This window comes from Littorina saxatilis, linkage group LG8 (assembly GCF_037325665.1).
Source record: "Littorina saxatilis isolate snail1 linkage group LG8, US_GU_Lsax_2.0, whole genome shotgun sequence".
Lineage (NCBI taxonomy): Eukaryota > Metazoa > Mollusca > Gastropoda > Littorinimorpha > Littorinidae > Littorina > Littorina saxatilis.
In genome coordinates this window covers 26,025,990-26,045,989 of record NC_090252.1, presented here as the reverse complement: position 1 = coordinate 26,045,989, position 20,000 = coordinate 26,025,990, and the positions used below count along the sequence as shown (strand labels likewise).

The window sequence follows — 20,000 nt, the reverse complement described above, 5'->3', positions numbered from 1 at the left end:
GAGGTTGCCATGCACAATGTCTCGCTGTACATGGGGTTGTCCCGGCCACGCTTTCTGCACTATGTAGCCCTGGGAAAGTCCATGGTTGTTAGCATCTTCCACAGGCCGTGCACACACACACACACACACACACACACACACACACACACACACACACACACACACACACACACACCTACACACACACACTCACATGCGCGTGCGCACACACACACACACCGTCACACATGTACACAGCAGTTTTAACTGCATGTTGGATCACATAGCATTAAGGCTTTTCTCAATTCAAAACTGTTCGGGCCAACAGTTATTTACTCAGATGATAACCTTGGAAACATTCTATTTCTAGGTGCGTAATATGTGACCGGTTCTCACAAAATGATAGATAAGTCGCTGGCGGCCAGCTGCTCAGCGAACAGAATAAGGTGGAGAGGGTCAATATAGTTGAAATTCTATTGTTTTGCTGTTTCAAACAGAACTACGCTTCATTAACCTTATACTGCCTGCATTTAGTCAAAATCATCCTAAAAATGTGTTACACTTGATTTTATTGATACCTACTATCGATCCAAAGCGTCCCTTTCTTGTAAACTAAGGCCACACAAGGCCAAATTGTCAAACTGATTGTTTGCAGTACCCTTGCTTATTATACATCGTTGGAAAGGTCAAGGACTATATTTTGATCTGGTGCACCAAGACTTTCATAGAAATCTAATCATAACAGTTGTAACGGCAACAAAAAAATCTTTCTGGTCTCATTTCTATGCTCTTTTATACTCTTTCTCACCATTTCATAAGCTATGAAGCATGTATTACCTAGGTTGCTGGAGGAAAACCTGTTTTCAGAGTAACAACTTCAACAGTGATTTTCTTAAAATGGTCGACATGCTGGTTAATAGCTTTAAACTAATGTTACAAAGTCATTTTTTTACCACTCACTTACAACTTTCATCATCATAAAGAGGGAGTTCTGCACTTTCTCAGCATATACATATCACAGGATGTTAAAAATCAAATTATCTATTGTTTTGTGAGAACGGGTCACATAATGGTAGAAAACCATTACCTACATCTGCCTGCGAGAAAACTTGCTTGATGACGACTGACCTGTCAAAAGACATTTTGTCCAAAAATATTCGAGAAAGATTGAAATGTTTGAACCCTTCCCAGAGTGATAATCTAATGAGTCAAAAGTACAGGCACCTTACATACCCTGGCTCAGCCGTTAAGAGCAAATGACAGGAGGCTCCATTAAAAAAACATCACACACTACTTACAACTTTCTTCATGGAATCACACGGAGGTTTCCAGGACAATTTCAGCTTTTGGGGAGCTCCATTCTTCAACTCAAACTCATTCTGCAGATGTTTTGGTGGTGCTTTGTCATCTGCAACACAACAATTTGGTGAGCAACACACAAAACACAACTGGAAGAAAAGAAGACAAAATCAAACGAGGAAAAACAACATCAGGATAAAGAAAGAAAAAAAGAGTCGAGAAGAAACACAGAAAAAAAAGACAAAGAGAGAGGACAAACGGCAACAGTTAGCATTTGTACCAAACAAATCTACTGCAAGCCTTCCAACCCTTCCGTACCACCATTACCAGTTGAATATTACACATCCAAAAATCCTGCTCCACACTGAACTGGTCCAAAAATGTCTGCTCTGCAACATTCTCATACCACCCCTCCCCCCCCCCCCCCCAAACTCTTAAAACAAGCGAGCCAAAGGAGGGAGAGAGAAAGAGGAGTTGAACATGAAATACAGCAGAACCCTCATTTCAAGACCAGTGCCCTCTTTCTCTTTTACGACCCTAGTTTTCCAGATGTTACACTTACAGTATCCAACAATGTTTATCGCCATTTTACGAACCTAGTTTCACAGATCTAATGCTAATAGAATCTGATGGAATTTCTTCCATTTTACGAACCTAGTTTCACAGATCTAATGCTAATAGAATCTGATGGCTTTTTCCTCCATTTTACCAACCTAGTTTCACAGATCTAATGCTAATAGAATCTGATGGCTTTTTCCTCCATTTTACCAACCTAGTTTCACAGATCTAATGCTAATAGAATCTGATGGAATTTCCTCCATTTTACGAACCTAGTTTCACAGATCTAATGCTAATAGAATCTGATGGCTTTTTCCTCCATTTTACGAACCTAGTTTCACAGATCTAATGCTAATAGAATCTGATGGCTTTTTCCTCCATTTTACGAACCTAGTTTCACAGATCTAATGCTAATAGAATCTGATGGAATTTCCTCCATTTTACGAACCTAGTTTCACAGATCTAATGCTAATAGAATCTGATGGCTTTTTCCTCCATTTTACCAACCTAGTTTCACAGATCTAATGCTAATAGAATCTGATGGAATTTCCTCCATTTTACGAACCTAGTTTCACAGATCTAATGCTAATAGAATCTGATGGAATTTCCTCCATTTTACGAACCTAGTTTCACAGATCTAATGCTGATAGAATCTGATGGAATTTCCTCCATTTTACGAACCTAGTTTCACAGATCTAATGCTGATAGAATCTGATGGAATTTCCTCCATTTTACGAACCTAGTTTCACAGATCTAATGCTAATAGAATCTGATGGAATTTCTTCCATTTTACGAACCTAGTTTCACAGATCTAATGCTAATAGAATCTGATGGCTTTTTCCTCCATTTTAAGACTCTCCATTTAACCGGATTTTCTCATATTTGTTTTGGGTGGGTGGAGGGGAGGGGGGGGGGGGGGTAGGAGGGCTAGGGGGAGAGAGGTTCCACTGGAGTGCAGCATTACTTACCTTCCTGCGTGTGAAAGGGCTTGGCTTCAATGACAGGACAGGTGTTGGTCCCACAGCCCACGTAGACGAAGTAGTGCTCACAGGCGTTCAGTTTGTCGATTGTCACCGAGGACTGATTTGCTGTCTTCTTATGAGCTTTGGCGAAGAATGTTTCCATGTCAACTACCCGGTCTTCAAGGTAATACACTGTCACCTGCAGACACACGAAAAAAGACTTACTTTATTAAAGGAGTGAAGAATTAACAACAGCGATATCAGTTACCACTACAGTTGAACCTGCCCTGTGGACCACCTCCTGAAAATAACCATGCCTACCACAACCACCCAAAGGATCCCAGACTTAACTTTTTTTCAGGATAATTCAGCTTTCCCATCAGTACATAACAACCACTTTTGGTCCGTCCCTTGGGGCCTCTCTTACAGGTTCCACTGTACATGCACAAAACATTGCATGGCAGGCAAATCACAACTGATAGTATGCAACATAGTTTCTAACAAACCCTCATCTGAATCTCTACTATATATAAAAATGGATGTAAGAGAGTGTGTGTGTGTCTGTGTGTGGTCGCCATAGTCTGAGATGGCAAGAGGCAGGAACAAGATAGTGTGCACGCACACTCCCTAGGAGCCGCAGATGTGCACCTAGGTTTTAGTTCCTTGATTCATTGTTTCCTTTCTCAGATTATGGACCTCCCATTTATTGAATACAGCCTATATAGTGCAAGACCAGTCCAGTGCCTACTGTTCACCTGTAGCAAGCACATCATGCGAGTGATATTAGAGACTCTCTATTGCTCCTATGAGGGGAAGAAATGAAGAAAGAAAAATTAACTGGACAGTTCCGGAAATTTCTAGAAGCAAAAGGAGGTAACTCTTTTTTTTTTTGGTATCCAAACAAGGTAATGCTGATTATAATGGGAAAGCCAGCGTCTTAAATTGCTATGGGGCGCTTACACCCGGGCGAAGCCAGGCTTAACTGCTAGTATGGGAAATAAATCGAAAATTTCAATAATAAAAAACGCTCGCGCTGGACCCGAGTACTCTTCAGACTGGCTCGCTCCCCCAGTATGAACGTTTTTGTCTTGTGCACGTTTAAGACCAAGTGATTGATCTGTGTGAATTACAGGCATTCCCTTTGCTATATAAATACATTGCATGCGAGCCGAGGATGTGCGTGGTGACTGGCCTTTCTCTTTTATTTGATCACAGTGAAAATGCACACACACATTCACACACACACACACTCTCTCTCCCTCACTCCCTCTCTCTCTCTCTTTCTTACACACACACACACACACACACACACACACACACACACACACACACACAAACACACACACACACACACACACAAACAGTAACACCAACACATGTGCACAAAATGAACACACACACACACCACGTGAGAGAAAAAGACGTCAAAGACTTTTGACCGTGACGTAATCTTTTTATGACGCTATATTTCTCGTCAATGTGTGACGAGTTCGGCTGTTCTATCAGACTGCCTGGCTGGCTGTGGCTCCGCGAATTCCTCCCACCGCCAAGTCGGTTTTTTGTGGTTTATTTCGCATTTAGGTCCCAGGTAACATTATGAAGTTTTAATACGATCAATTGGACCTATTATCAAGTTAGTGTATCAATTTTTGAACGAACTGCGCCCAGTAGTTTCCCAACAATAAGCTGTTAAGTGGAGAAAGACAGACAGACAGACAATTAAAGTCTGCTGAGCCCTTGTACTAGCGTACTCGGGGATAAATTTTCATTTGATTAATATACTTACCCAATTCTCATAAATGCATTGACTTCAATCTCGCATGCTAGATGTCGAAACACTACTCAAATTACCTGCCCTTGAAAGGGTGGTAACCAAGCTAAAAAAATCAGACGCCATAGCCGTTGCTATGCCCTGAACCCACTTGGTTACCCATAACCCCCCCGCGCACCACGTGAGCGCCGGCATCCGGAATAATCATTCGAGACTTCTCAAAAACCCATAGGAAATTAAGTAGCGGGGATGGATGGAAGGGTATTAACTATGAGAATTGGGTAAGTATATTTATCAAATGAAAATTTATTATTGAAATTTTCGATGAAATTACATATTCTTACCGCAATTCTCATAAATGCAGATTGCTCCTAAAGGAGGAGGGACTTAATTATGTCCCTGAAAGAACCTGTCCTGCAGAAACTAACGAGGGCAAAGAAAAGGCCTTGTCAAGTCAAGAGCAGGAGATGTCCAGGAGGTAAAAATTAATGAACACGTCATCAGACCTCCAAAGAGAAGATGGCAAAACCGAACTGGCCATTTGCACCAGACCACCGTGCGAAGCAAGAACACCCCCCCCCCCCCATCCCCCAACGCACTGAGAAATACCAGAGGTAATTAGAGTGGTCAGAGGCAGGAAGGGAGCAGGCCCCCCCCCCCCCCCTCCTCCTCAAAGGAGAGGGTGCTCGTGAACAACCCAGAGCCACCAGAGGCAAAAAAGGGCTGAACCGAACTGGCCATTTGCACCAGACCACGATGCGAAGCTGCCCAGGAGTACGCCGCCGCAGTGGGCGAGCCGATCGTGCCTGAAACAGCTGAGAAATAAACACATATTTCATCGTTAAGTCCCCCGAAAGTGGAAGACACTAACTGGTTCTCCTTAAGAGGAGAGGCGGGCTGGGAAGAAAAAACGAAACCTTATCCGCACGAATAGCTACTACAAAAGAAGTACTACTCGAAGGGTCGAAGACCCGCACAGAGGTTTCTAAATAGGGCTAGCAGCCTTATTCACTTCCTGCCTCGCACTAAGTTACTGCTTGCTATCGGCCATCCTGTAAATGGCCGAAAAACGTAGTCCACCAGAAAAGTAAATTTCTGAAGCGGATGGAAACAAGCAGCTAACAAACAACAATTCAATTCAATAAAAAGGACAGGTCTCACCAAAAGAAAGGCGAACAGGTAAAGGCCCCCCCAAGCCCGTATCGTCACAAAGACAAGGGCAAGGGAAAGCCAAGTGAGCGGTCGAATTCCGCACGTCTGACGTGTGTCGTCGAAAGTCGAGAATGATTATTCCGGATGCCGGCGCTCACGTGGTGCGCGGGGGGTTATGGGTAACCAAGTGGGTTCAGGGCATAGCAACGGCTATGGCGTCTGTTTTTTTAGCTTGGTTACCACCCTTTCAAGGGCAGGTAATTTGAGTAGTGTTTCGACATCTAGCATGTGAGATTGAAGTCAATGCATTTATGAGAATTGCGGTAAGAATATGTAATTTAATCTGTCAGGGTTTTTAATTAGGGGTGGTAGTGTTGCACCCCTTCCAAACATGGGACAGAACAATGGCCGCTGATGTGTGGGCTACGGTGATCATAGCGTCAGAGTCAATAATAAAATGACTGCCATGCTTCTTAGAGATACACGTTTGGGACAATACAACTTCTACAAGTCCTAGTTTTTGTCAACTTGCACTATTTTGTATCATTGTTCAGCTAACCTGGATTTGTTTATTTGTTTGCTTAACGCCCAGCTGACCACGAAGGGCCATATCAGGGCGGTGCTGCTTTGACATATAACGTGCGCCACACACAAGACAGAAGTCGCAGCACAGGCTTCATGTCTCACCCAGTCACATTATTCCGACACCGGACCAACCAGTCCTAGCACTAACCCCATAATGCCAGACGCCAGGCGGAGCAGCCACTAGATTGCCAATTTTAAAGTCTTAGGTATGACCCGGCCGGGGCTCGAACCCACGACCTCCCGATCACGGGGTGGACGCCTTACCACTTGGCCAACCGTGCCGGTAGCTAACCTGGAAAAGTGTTAAAACTTGATTCATGCCAGTAGCAGGGTTCCTGCAGGGCAGAGCTGATACAATTCAATGAGTTTTCAAGGACATTTCCAGGACCAAATAAATGCTTTTCAAGGACATGATTTTCCTCAAATTAATGCAAAGCACCAAGCTTACCTTCAGTTTTTCAAGTCTGCAAACTATTAGTCATTCCGTAGTTGTTTCCCTTGCCAACTTCCGGGAAGGGAAGCAACTACGGGTGACTAGTAATAGTTAGTTCGTCTATTTTCGTTTTCACTCGATCTTTTATTCTCCCAAAATGTGTTACTGTATTTGACGAAAAAAAAGGGGGTTGCATTTTTTTTAAATAAGACAAGCTGCTGACGAAATGTATAGGCAACAATTTGGAAAAATCAAGTACTTTTCAATGACTATTTAACAAAACTCTATTTTCAAGCACTTTTCAAGGCCTGGAAAAGGTTTTCCAATTTTAAAGGAGTTTTCCAGGGTTCAAGGACTCTGTACGAACCCTGCTCAGTAGTAAAACATCAAGCTTTCCACTGTTCTTCATGTCATTTTTCTCCAGAACAATAAGTTGGAGAAGTTGGGTTCAAAGTACCCACCTTGTTGGTTCCAGATGGTTTGATGAAATTAATGTTGACGGTAGTACCAGCTAAAACGACAGTCAGATTACTGGGTACTGGTGGCTTTGTTCCTGAAAATAACAAAATCAATGACACTTAGATTCTTCACTACTGGTGACGTCCTGTTCTTATCTTGCATTTGTTTTCACTAGCCATTATCTGTTGCGGAAAAGAAAGAAAGAAAGAAAGATAGAAAGATGGAAAGAAAGAAAGAGAAAGATAGAAAGAAAAAATTAAAGAAACAGAGAAAGAAAGATGAAAATAAATAAATATAAGTGTTAAAAAAGAAAGCATGAAAGAAAGAAACAAATAAAATAAAAAAATTTAAAAATGAAAGAAAGACTAGAAAAGGGAAAGAAAGAAAAAAAGAAAGACTAGAAAGAGAGAAAGAAAGAGAGAAAGAATAAAAAAAAGAGAGAAAGAAAGAAAGAAAGAAAGACTAGAAAGACTAGAAAGAGGGAAAGAAAAAACGAAAGACTAGAAAGAAAGAAAGAAAGACTAGAAAGACTGGAAAGAGAGAAAGAGAGACTAGAAAGAGAGAAAGAAAGACTAGAAAGAGAGAAAGAAAGACTAGAAAGAGAGAAAGAAAGACTAGAAAGAGAGAAAGAAAGACTAGAAAGACTAGAAAGAGAGAAAGAAAGACTAGAAAGAGAGAAAGAAAGACTAGAAAGACTGGAAAGAGAGAAAGAAAGACTAGAAAGACCAGAAAGAGAGAAAGACAAGAAAGACTAGAAAGAGAGAAAGAAAGACTAGAAAGAGAGAAAGAAAGACTAGAAAGAGAGAAAGAAAGACTAGAAAGATTAGAAAGAGAGAAAGACAAGAAAGAGAGAAAAAAAGACTAGAAAGAGAGAAAGAAAGACTAGAAAGACAAGAAAGAGAGAAAGAAAGACTAGAAAGAGAGAAAGAAAGACTAGAAAGACAAGAAAGAGAGAAAGAAAGACTAGAAAGAGAGAAAGAAAGACTAGAAAGACTAGAAAGAGAGAAAGAAAGACTAGAAAGAAAGACTAGAAAGACTAGAAAGAGAGAAAGAAAGACTAGAAAGAAAGACTAGAAAGAGAGAAAGAAAGACTAGAAAGAGAGAAAGAAAGACTAGAAAGACAAGAAAGAGAGAAAGAAAGAAAGACAAGAAAGACTAGAAAGAGAGAAAGAAAAAAAGAAAGAAAGACAAGAAAGACTAGAAAGAGAGAAAGAAAGAAAGACTAGAAAGACTAGAAAGAGAGAAAGAAAGAAAGAAAGAAAAATAAGAAGTGAAGAAGAGAGTGTGAACTGACCGGTGGTTGTGACTGTCCTAGGGACAGAAGGGAGACTGGTAGTGTTGTGACCATATTCTGCCTCCACAGTGAAGGAGAATGTTGAGCCGGGGCACAGGTCCTTGACTGCAACACACACACACATGTTCAGCACTGTTAGCGCCATACTCCTTCAAAACACATGTTCTTCCTCACTTCTTTTTCGTGTATTAGTCATGCACCACTGCAACAAAGCTAAACATTGCAAAAACCTAGCCTTTTTGGTCATAACTCTCTCTCTCTCTCTCTCTCTCTCTCTCTCTCAAGATTAGAATAGTCCCTCTCTGGGCGAGGGCTGGTTGAAAAGAAGCTCGTTTATATTGCTTATGCCACAACCCTCGTAAAATAAAATTTGATTTGATTTGATTTGATTTGATCTCTCTCTCTCTTTCTCTCTCTCTCTCTCTCTTTCTTTTGTTTTGTTTGCAATTTGACTAAACCTTTCTGATTGTTACTCCTTGTGAGCATGATCTTAAAAAAAAAAAAATCAGCAATCTATAGCTAACCCTGGCAAAAACCTGACCTTTGCTGATTATTACTTCTTGTGGGCATTATAAGATGTTTGATGGGTTGTTGACAGACCAGCTTTTTTGTCGGTCCGAGGGGGAGCATATCGTCTTTTGTTTCATATTTATTGACGAAGGCCTCGATATGCCCCCCGAGGACCGACAAAAAAGCTGGTTTGACAACAAACCTCCAAACATCGTTTTTGTCATCATTTTGGTAGTGAGAAAATAAGTGCAAAATCAACACAGGGAGCCATGCTTTGAAACACGGGTATCGTTTTGATAACCACACGAATTCCGTTTTGATAATCACTGGCAATCAAAGCTGGCGTGTGAAAGCAACTTTCTGTGTTTTTGAGTTCATAAAATGTTGGGATGAATATGTCAGGTTTGAGGATGCACAGTTCTGTAGGTTCATCTCGGTATTCCACCCCCTCGGCTTTCAGTTGTAAATATTAAGCTTAGTGATCGAATGTGGAAGCTACGTTGGGTCAAAGGTCACAGAAGGTTTGCGTCGTGCAGCGAAGGAAAGAATCGCAATCTTGTTTCCGACTCAGTGCCTCTTTGATTTTCATTAGACCTGTCATTCTGCTTGCTCGGCTTTGTTAGATGTTTGCATGTCTTGTTGCTATTTTCTTTGCTTTTATTATTATTTCTTATTTGCGCTTCGTTTATCGATACGTCTTGTGCACGGGTCAAAATGTGTGTGTCAGGGGTCAATTGGTTTGACTTGAACTTGACGTTCGTGTTTCTCCGAACGTCTGTGTATCGAAACACAGATACACGCACTCCATGACTTCGTAAGAAGACAAAACATATCGGTAGGTTTCATTTGTTTGTGATGAATTTATGACCTTTCATGAAGTAGTTTTGTTTTTTGTTTACTTTTGCCAGTTTGCCAGTTCGTTTGTGGAACTTTGCAAAGCAGTGTCGTGTCGTCTGTTTAGGTCTGGGGAAACGCCAATGAAAAGAGCCGAAGAATCCCCGAGCGTTTCTATTGGTTTTGCTTTTGATTATCCATGTATAAGCTGCTTCCTGCAACTATGGTAACCGGGGATTTATTGCCTGGGGAACATGAGATTTATTTCCCAGGTGCTTGTGAATGAAAAATCGTGAAAATGATGACAAGAGATCTTAGTCAATATTTCGACTAAATGTTTTTCAGCAGATTGGGAATTGAGACAAGGGGTGTGTGTGTGTGTGTGTGTGTGTGCGTGTGTGTGTGTGTGTGTGTGTGTGTCTGCGCATGCGTGTGTGTGTGTGGCCGTGCATGTGCGTGTTCAGAGTAATACCCAGAAAAGTATTGAACAGATTTTAAAAAAACTTTACATATGATTTCTTCCAGATAGCATCCTGAGTGGTCTGAAAAATGTCGCAATAATTTTTTGCGGTCTGATTTTCTGAAACAATTACAGGGATGTTGCTTGGATTTATTTTCAGCGAGATTATCATAAATGGCCTGAATGGTTTGGACTCTTTCCACCACCCATTATCCGTCTAAATGCCACCAAAGTTTACATTTCAGAAATCAGCTTTTGTGTTTTGATGACTGCCGACACCAAACAAATCCCTCCAAATACTGATATCTTTTGTGTCGGATTCATGCAACACCTGACCTGGCAGGGACAGGTAACTCACAGGTAAAAGTAGGGACTGTGGTGGTCTTGTAAATGTGACGGCCTTGCTGGTCCAGGACGGTGGCTGTGACCCGATACAGCGTGGCGTTGTGACGTTGCTGCCAACTGAGCTGGACGGAGGTGTGAGTGACCTTTCCTGCGGTGACGTCGAGAGGCCGCAGCATGCTCTCTTTATAAACAAACAGCTTGCTCACCCAGGGGCTTTTTTTACCCGTCTCACCCACGGCTTGCACCTGCACAAAGTTGATTAGTCTCATTATCGTCGTATTTGAAAACAGAAAATACATTCAAGGAAGGTTCATTATTGGAACTAAATGTGTGACCCTGTGAGGAATCATGAACTGTGAAGCTAAGGTTGTGACTGTGATGAGTTACGCAGTGTGAAACTAAGGGTGTGACCCTGTGATGAGTCACGCAGTGTGAAACTAAAGGTGTGACCCTGTGATGAGTTACGCAGTGTGAAACTAAGGGTGTGACCCTGTGATGAGTCACGCAGTGTGAAACTAAAGGTGTGACCCTGTGATGAGCCACGCAGTGTGAAACTAAAGGTGTGACCCTGTAATGAGTCACGCAGTGTGAAACTAAAGGTGTGACCCTGTGATGAGTTACGCAGTGTGAAACTAAGGGTGTGACCCTGTGATGAGTTACGCAGTGTGAAACTAAGGGTGTGACCCTGTGATGAGTCACGCAGTGTGAAACTAAAGGTGTGACCCTGTGATGAGCCACGCAGTGTGAAACTAAAGGTGTGACCCTGTAATGAGTCACGCAGTGTGAAACTAAAGGTGTGACCCTGTGATGAGCCACGCAGTGTGAAACTAAAGGTGTGACCCTGTAATGAGTCACGCAGTGTGAAACTAAAGGTGTGACCCTGTGATGAGTTACGCAGTGTGAAACTAAGGGTGTGACCCTGTGATGAGGAATGCAGTGAAAACTAAGGTTGTGACTGTGATGAGGGATGCAGTGAAAACTAAGGTTGTGACTGTGATGAGGGATGCAGTGAAAACTAAGGTTGTGACTGTGATGAGGAATGCAGTGAAAACTAAGGTTGTGACTGTGATGAGGGATGCAGTGAAAACTAAGGTTGTGACTGTGATGAGGAATGCAGTGAAAACTAAGGTTGTGACTGTGATGAGTTACGCAGTGAAAACTAAGGTTGTGACTGTGATGAGGGATGCAGTGAAAATTAAGGTTGTGACTGTGATGAGGGATGCAGTGAAAACTAAGGTTGTGACTGTGATGAGGGATGCAGTGAAAACTAAGGTTGTGACTGTGATGAGGGATGCAGTGAAAACTAAGGTTGTGACTGTGATGAGGGATGCAGTGAAAACTAAGGTTGTGACTGTGATGAGGGATGCAGTGAAAACTAAGGTTGTGACTGTGATGAGGGATGCAGTGAAAACTAAGGTTGTGACTGTGATGAGGAATGCAGTGAAAACTAAGGTTGTGACTGTGATGAGGGATGCAGTGAAAACTAAGGTTGTGACTGTGATGAGGGATGCAGTGAAAACTAAGGTTGTGACTGTGATGAGGGATGCAGTGAAAACTAAGGTTGTGACTGTGATGAGGGATGCAGTGAAAACTAAGGTTGTGACTGTGATGAGGAATGCAGTGAAAACTAAGGTTGTGACTGTGATGAGGGATGCAGTGAAAACTAAGGTTGTGACTGTGATGAGGGATGCAGTGAAAACTAAGGTTGTGACTGTGATGAGGGATGCAGTGAAAACTAAGGTTGTGACTGTGATGAGGGATGCAGTGAAAACTAAGGTTGTGACTGTGATGAGGGATGCAGTGAAAACTAAGGTTGTGACTGTGATGAGGGATGCAGTGAAAACTAAGGTTGTGACTGTGATGAGGGATGCAGTGAAAACTAAGGTTGTGACTGTGATGAGGGATGCAGTGAAAACTAAGGTTGTGACTGTGATGAGGGATGCAGTGAAAACTAAGGTTGTGACTGTGATGAGGGATGCAGTGAAAACTAAGGTTGTGACTGTGATGAGGGATGCAGTGAAAACTAAGGTTGTGACTGTGATGAGGGATGCAGTGAAAACTAAGGTTGTGACTGTGATGAGGGATGCAGTGAAAACTAAGGTTGTGACTGTGATGAGGGATGCAGTGAAAACTAAGGTTGTGACTGTGATGAGGGATGCAGTGAAAACTAAGGTTGTGACTGTGATGAGGGATGCAGTGAAAACTAAGGTTGTGACTGTGATGAGGAATGCAGTGAAAACTAAGGTTGTGACTGTGATGAGGGATTCAGTGAAAACTAAGGTTGTGACTGTGATGAGGGATGCAGTGAAAACTAAGGTTGTGACTGTGATGAGGGATGCAGTGAAAACTAAGGTTGTGACTGTGATGAGGAATGCAGTGAAAACTAAGGTTGTGACTGTGATGAGGGATGCAGTGAAAACTAAGGTTGTGACTGTGATGAGGAATGCAGTGAAAACTAAGGTTGTGACTGTGATGAGGGATGCAGTGAAAACTAAGGTTGTGACTGTGATGAGGGATGCAGTGAAAACTAAGGTTGTGACTGTGATGAGGGATGCAGTGAAAACTAAGGGTGTGACTGTGATGAGGGATGCAGTGAAAACTAAGGTTGTGACTGTGATGAGGGATGCAGTGAAAACTAAGGTTGTGACTGTGATGAGGGATGCAGTGAAAACTAAGGTTGTGACTGTGATGAGGAATGCAGTGAGAAACTAAGGGTGTGACCCTGTGATGAGTCACGCAGTGTGAAACTAAGGGTGTGACCCTGTGATGAGGTATGCGTTGAGAAACTAAAGGTGTGACCCTGTGATGAGTTACGCAGTGTGAAACTAAGGGTGTGACCCTGTGATGAGGAATGCAGTGAAAACTAAGGTTGTGACTGTGATGAGTCACGCAGTGAGAAACTAAAGGTGTGACCCTATGATGAGGTATGCAGTGTGAAACTAAGGGTGTGACCCTGTGATGAGTGACACGCAGTGTGAAACTAAGGGTGTGACCCTGTGATGAGTCACGCAGTGAGAAACTAAGGGTGTGACCCTGTGATGAGTCACGCAGTGAGAAACTAAGGGTGTGACCCTATGATGAGGTATGCAGTGTGAAACTAAGGGTGTGACCCTATGATGAGGTATGCAGTGTGAAACTAAGGGTGTGACCCGTGATGAGTCACGCAGTGTGAAACTAAGGGTGTGACCCTGTGATGAGTCACGCAGTGTGAAACTAAGGGTGTGACCCTGTGATGAGGTATGCAGTGTGAAACTAAAGCTGTGACTCTGTGATGAGGTACATACTGAGATATTGAAGGTGTGATCCTGAGAAAGGCTGTAGAAGCCGACGTTCAGGTCATAGGTAAACTTGGTTTGCTCCGTAGACCTGTTCAAGTCCTTCACCTTGACCTGCACAAAACAAACTTGAAACATGATTAACTAATTAACCGACCCAATTTCTGCCCACAACAATAATGTGGAACCCTCCTTTCAGATTTGTTGAGCTCCTTAAAGGAGGGGTTCCATTCTACTTCATTTTAGTTGAACTTGTTGTTTTGATAATATAATTTTTTGTAAGTAGCATTCTTCTTGTCATTAATTAATAATATCATTTTTTGTGAGGAGCATTCTTCCTGTCATTTTGGAAAAGTGTATTTTTCCGAGAAGCATTCTTCTTGTCATATTGGTAACATAAATGTTTTTGAGGAGCATTCTTTTTGTCATTTTGGTAAAATAAAATTTCTCCAAGGAACATTCTTCTTGTCATTTGGGTAATACAGTCGAACTTATCTAGAGTGACAAAAAAAAACACTATGTCGCTACGGAAAGGTGAATTATCTACACTACTCGTCATAAAAAAGTACACACATACATTTAGCTGTAGATCTTTGTGATGCGGTAAGTTATATTAAAGCCAAGTTTATTGCCAGAAAGGTAATTCATTCCCCTACCGTATGAAATAAAAAGTTTCATTTTTCATAAATTAGTGTTTGTGCAGTGTACCGGAGACCTAGGACACCCCCCAAAATCAAATTCGCAAAAGCAAACTTTCAGTCACTAAAATACATAAAAAATCAAAATAAGCAAGAGTGACGTTTTTGCATTTAGTCAAGTTTTGACTAAATGTTTTAACATAGAGGAGGAATCGAGACGAGGGTCGTGGTGTATGTGTGTGTGTGTGTGTGTGTGTGTGTGTGTGTGTGTGTGTGTGTGTGTGTGTGTGTGTGTGTGTGTGTGTGTGTGTGTCTGTGTGTGTGTGTAGAGCGATTCAGAGTAAACTACAGGACTGATCTTTATGAAAGTTTACATGAGAGTTCCTGAGTATGATATCCCCAGACGTTTTTCTCATTTTTTCGATAAATGTCTTTGATGACGTCATATCATATCCGGCTTTTTGTAAAAGTTAAGGCGGCACTGTCACACCCTCATTTTTCAATCAAATTGATTGAAATTTTGGCCAAGCAATCTTCGACGAAGGCCGGACTTTGGTATTGCATTTCAGCTTGGAGGCTCAAAAATTAATTGATGACTTTGGTCATTAGACATTAAACATCTCAAAATTGTAATTAAAATTATTTTTTTATAAAATGATCCAAAATTACGTTCATCTTATTCTTCATCATTTTCTGATTCCAAAAACATATAAATATGTTATATTTGGATTAAAAACAAGCTCTGAAAATTAAAAATATAAAAATTATGATTAAAATAAAATTTCCGAAATTGATTTAAAAACAATTTCATCTTATTCCTTGTCGGTTCCCGATTCCAAAAACATATAGATATGATATGTTTGGATTAAAAACACGCTCAGAAAGTTAAAACGAAGAGAGGTACAGAAAAGCGTGCTATGCAGCACAGCGCAACCACTACCGCGCTAAACAGGCTCGTTAATTTCACTGCCTTTTGCACGAGCAGTGGACTACAGTCATTGTGAAAAAATGCAGTGCGTTCAGTTTCATCCTGTGAGTTCCACAGCTTGACTAAATGTAGTAATTTCGCCTTACGCGGTTTGTTTTTATCTCAAATTGAAGAACAACTCATTTTCTACCCATAAAAATTGATTTGGTTCAGCTGTTGTGCCTAGCAGTGTTGTTTTGCCATTTTGAAGAATACAGGTGTCAGCCTCGTGAGAGTTCGTAGAAAGGACTGTTTTGGCGTCATTTCTCGTGGGCTATGTGGGTAAAAACCCTGTTGTTTTGTAATGGCTCGTTGTATTGCTTTTAAATTTGACATGAATATTGTTAATACAATTGCAAAAGAGTACGTAAAATATCATGGCATTTTGATAAGTTTTTTGGACGTACTGGCACTTTTCAGAAAAGTTTGAGATGTGGTTGTCACGGCAGGTTTGACTGTACCTATTTACAAAACACCTAGCGTGATAGGTGTATGAAAAAACTGTCTCTGACCGCGTAGTTGACGTTTCTGCTGTTGAGTCGGGCGGGCTCTTCCCAGAAGACATCCACAGTGTTTGTGCCATCGACCAGGTCAACATTGAACTGCAGGTGACGAGGCGCAGAGGGAGCTGCGGCGACAAGGTCACATAAACTTGCCATCAACAATTTAACTGTCAAGCCATACGCATCGAGGCATGAAGAGACAAGAAAATAGACACACATACACACACATATACTTATCCACAGTGATTGAAACAAGATTTTTGGCATAATTAACCTTGAGGAAGTGAAGTAATATATTGAAAGAAGAGCCATGAACATTACTGGTTATTGCTTGAATTTTTTGCAATGGGTCACAATTAGACCCATTAAGATAGATTGCAATGAGTCTTTTGAGACGAATAAGTGTAAACTTTCAATCCAGAGACAATCCATTGTCAATGTCACACACACACTAAAACACACACACAGACACAGACAGACACACAACCCTTCCCCGACATGCAAACAAGCACAAGAAAGCTTACCTCCAGGCCTTGTGGTGACCTCAAGGGGTGAAGAGGGGTAATAGAAGCCCGTACCATTGTTGACATACACAGCAATAACGTAGGTTGTCAGTGGCCAAAGGTTTTTCAGCACAAAAGTGTTGTTGTTATGGACTGTCTGGTTCAAACACAAACTCGCCTGGCTCTTCGGGCTGCAAGAACAGAGCAACAATTTAGTCCTCAACATGTTCATGGCCTTCACCACAACTTTCAAGGTACACTCCTTTCCCTGTAAGCCATTCAGCTCACCCTCTCAGACCTGACCGGCCTTTTACCTGGGACAAGGCCAGCCTTTCCCTGTAAACCATTCAGCTCACCCTCTCAGACCTGACCGGCCTTTTACCTGGGACAAGGCCAGCCTTTCCCTGTAAACCATTCAGCTCACCCTCTCAGACCTGACCGGCCTTTTACCTGGGACAAGGCCAGCCTTTCCCTGTAAACCATTCAGCTCGATCACCCTCTCAGACCTGACCGGCCTATTACCTGGGACAAGGCCAGCCTTTCACCCAGACACATACCAACAATCAGCTTTCTGCGCAGTGTGATTTTTGTCAATGAATTCATTTCTCAAAGCCACCAGTGTCAATCAGCAAAACTAGTTCATACAAACAATCCAACTGTGCACAGCAAGTAGTCAGGATGTTGAATGTAGGTGTGTGCCAGTGGAGGGATGGCCTTGTCAAATCCAGGGGAGATCTGAAATAACGAGTTTTGGCAGGGGGGACTGTGTGTATCACAGATCAGCCAAAGTGTCCCCACATTGTAGGTGGCCTGTCATGCAAAAGAGATTCCTTTCATGGGAGGTCTTTCTTTACTTTCTTTCTTTATTTGGTGTTTAACGTCGTTTTCAACCACGAAGGTTATATCGCGACGAGGGAAAGGGGGGAGATGGGATAGGGGAAAGGGGGGAGATGGGATAGAGCCACTTGTTAAGTGTTTCTTGTTCACAAAAGCACTAATCAAAAAATTGCTCCAGGGGCTTGCAACGTAGTACAATATATGACCTTACTGGGAGAATGCAAGTTTCCAGTACAAAGGACTAAACATTTCTTACATACTGCTTGACTAAAATCTTTACAAACATTGACTATATTCTATACAAGAACCACTTAACAAGGGTTAAAGGAGAAACAGAATCCGTTAGTCGCCTCATACGACATGCGGGGTGCAGAGAAATAAGGATGTGGAAAAGAAGACTTTTGGTAAGTGAAATAAAGGTGATGGATCCAGTCAGGTAGAAATAAGACAACAAGAAAAGAATTGGAAAACTGCAGGGAATAGTAGGGAGAGTTTTCTTGGAAGGAAATATAGGTGAAAGGACTGGTAAGGCAGAAATAAAACAAAAGAAGAGAAGAAACAGAACCGTTAGTCGCCTCTTACGACATGCTGGGTAGCATCGGGTAAATTCTTTCTAGTCCCAACCAATATGGGACTCCCCCTAACCCGCGGGGGGTTTCATGGGAGGTACTGTTCTTTTAATGGAGGGGCCTCTCATTGCAGGTACCACTGTAACTACATTTTCCAAAATAAGATCATGAAAATGTTCGTACCAGAGATATATTCACTTAAACACAGGAAAATAGTTGCAATAATGTAGTATTCCTCATTAAAAAAAAAAATGAAAAGAAGTGAATCAATTTTATGTTGCAGGCAGATAAAAGCCAAAGAAAAAGAAGGACTCACAAGAAAGAGACAATGGTGTCCCCCGGAAACAGAGGACTAAAGGAGACTTTGGTCCCCCAGTGCACTGTGAGGTTCGTGTCACCTTTAGACGGTGACAGCACATAGTCTATGGGAGACGAGAGCTCTGCAACAACAACACACAATTGTCACTCACATATAAATGGATGAATGTTGCTAGGATTTCATGGGGGAGAGGGGAGAGGGGGGGGGGGTTGGTGTGGGTGTGTGTGCTGGCATTTTTTCCAAAATGGCCCCCAAAAGTTTAAGCAGTTATTGAGAAGTAATAAGCATCCCTGAGCATCAGTCCTAACCCCCCCCCCCCCCCACCCCCCCCCCCCTCCCATCCCCTGAAACCGCACCTATCCCCATACTTTGCAACATTTTGACATTCAGCTCCCCAACAAAAAATGTTTTGGATTACATAGAGGAAATAGAGACGGGTTTAATTTTGAAACTCAATTTAAAAGGTGGCAATGACGCTCCCCCGTGGCGAATGTAAGCAGCAAGCCACGAATTAAGGAAATCAAAAACTTGAACCCCTGCAACACCATCACTGTTTCAGATGACATGCAGCACGAGCCTCACATAACCAGCGCACTGCCCACCACACACCACCTTTCAAGTAGTCATTTGGGGTTCAGTGACCCATTTCCTTTAGCCAAAACACGAGTGAAAAATGTTGGAGTAATTAAGCCAAATGATCATCATGTTGCATCATGTCCGAACCACCCCCCGTGTATACTACAATGGGTGTGCACGTTAAAGATCCCACAATTGACAAAAGGGTCTTTCCTGGCAAAATTGCTTAGGCACAGTTAATAATTGTCTACCATACCCGTGTGACTTGGAATAAGGCCGTGAAAGGTAAATATGCGCCGACATGGCTGCAATCTACTGGCCGTATAAAATTTCATCTCACACGGCATCACTGCAGAGCGCCTAGAACTGTACCCACGGAATATGCGCGATATAAGCCTCATTGATTGATTGCAAGCCTTTCGAGGCGTTATTTGTCACTAGATTCAAGGCACATTTCTCAAACAGTTTGATCACTGTTTCAAACTTAGGGATTTGAAGGGGTCCTGATTTGGCCTACATGGTCCGCTGGACCCAAAAAGCACCAGCTATCAAATCATTTGGGATTTGAACATTCTTGGGATAGTCTCAATGTCAAATTGTTCCTTTGTGGTTGAAGCTACTGACCTCGAAGACATGACCTCTCCTCGGCCTCACCGGGACAATCAGGGTTGCCGTTACAGACGTAGAGCCAGGGGATCCACGACTCGCTGTTGGGACAGTGATAGAACTCTGTTCCGTTGTGCGGCGCTGCAAGGAAGACCATCAACATTCAGCACTGTAGTCTTTCAAGTCAGTCTTTTTGATTTTCATTTCTTTTACCTTTGTTAATCAGTCATTCTCATCACGTGATTCTGACGTGTATTACCTCCTGCTGCCAGAAATCACATCAACACAGACATACGTTACCTCCTGCTGCCAGAAATCGCATCAAAACAGACATACGTTACCTCCTGCTGCTAGAAATGACAAAACAATGTTTGAGGAAAGAGGCATATAAACGTACATTTCATCCAGGAGGTACAGTCACAGGCTAAGGAGGTATTCACATACTCTGTGCATCGTTTTCAGAAGCAACACACATTTATAAACCTAAATTTGAAGGAAAAAGCCTATGTGTGATTGTTGACCTTATCATATCTTCCTGTTACAGTAGCATTCAGTCACACAATGTA

At 42.2% G+C, this 20,000-nt stretch overlaps 1 protein-coding gene across 2 annotated transcripts in view; it reads right to left on the bottom strand.

Moving 5' to 3' along the window:
• The window catches only part of LOC138973152 (sortilin-related receptor-like), an 84,561-nt gene that overhangs the window by 18,239 nt on the left and 46,322 nt on the right, over positions 1-20,000 (bottom strand). For both annotated transcript variants that reach the window (XM_070345829.1, XM_070345830.1), the window contains 11 exons: positions 19,453-19,575; positions 18,250-18,373; positions 16,549-16,718; positions 16,034-16,149; positions 13,926-14,030; positions 10,655-10,886; positions 8,493-8,597; positions 7,201-7,292; positions 2,805-2,997; positions 1,278-1,387; positions 1-69 (listed from right to left, as the gene is read on the bottom strand). The exon at positions 1-69 is cut by the window's left edge and continues 103 nt beyond it. In XM_070345829.1, coding sequence (XP_070201930.1) covers positions 1-69; positions 1,278-1,387; positions 2,805-2,997; positions 7,201-7,292; positions 8,493-8,597; positions 10,655-10,886; positions 13,926-14,030; positions 16,034-16,149; positions 16,549-16,718; positions 18,250-18,373; positions 19,453-19,575 — 1,439 coding nt within the window. The remainder of the gene's footprint in view (positions 70-1,277; positions 1,388-2,804; positions 2,998-7,200; positions 7,293-8,492; positions 8,598-10,654; positions 10,887-13,925; positions 14,031-16,033; positions 16,150-16,548; positions 16,719-18,249; positions 18,374-19,452; positions 19,576-20,000) is intronic.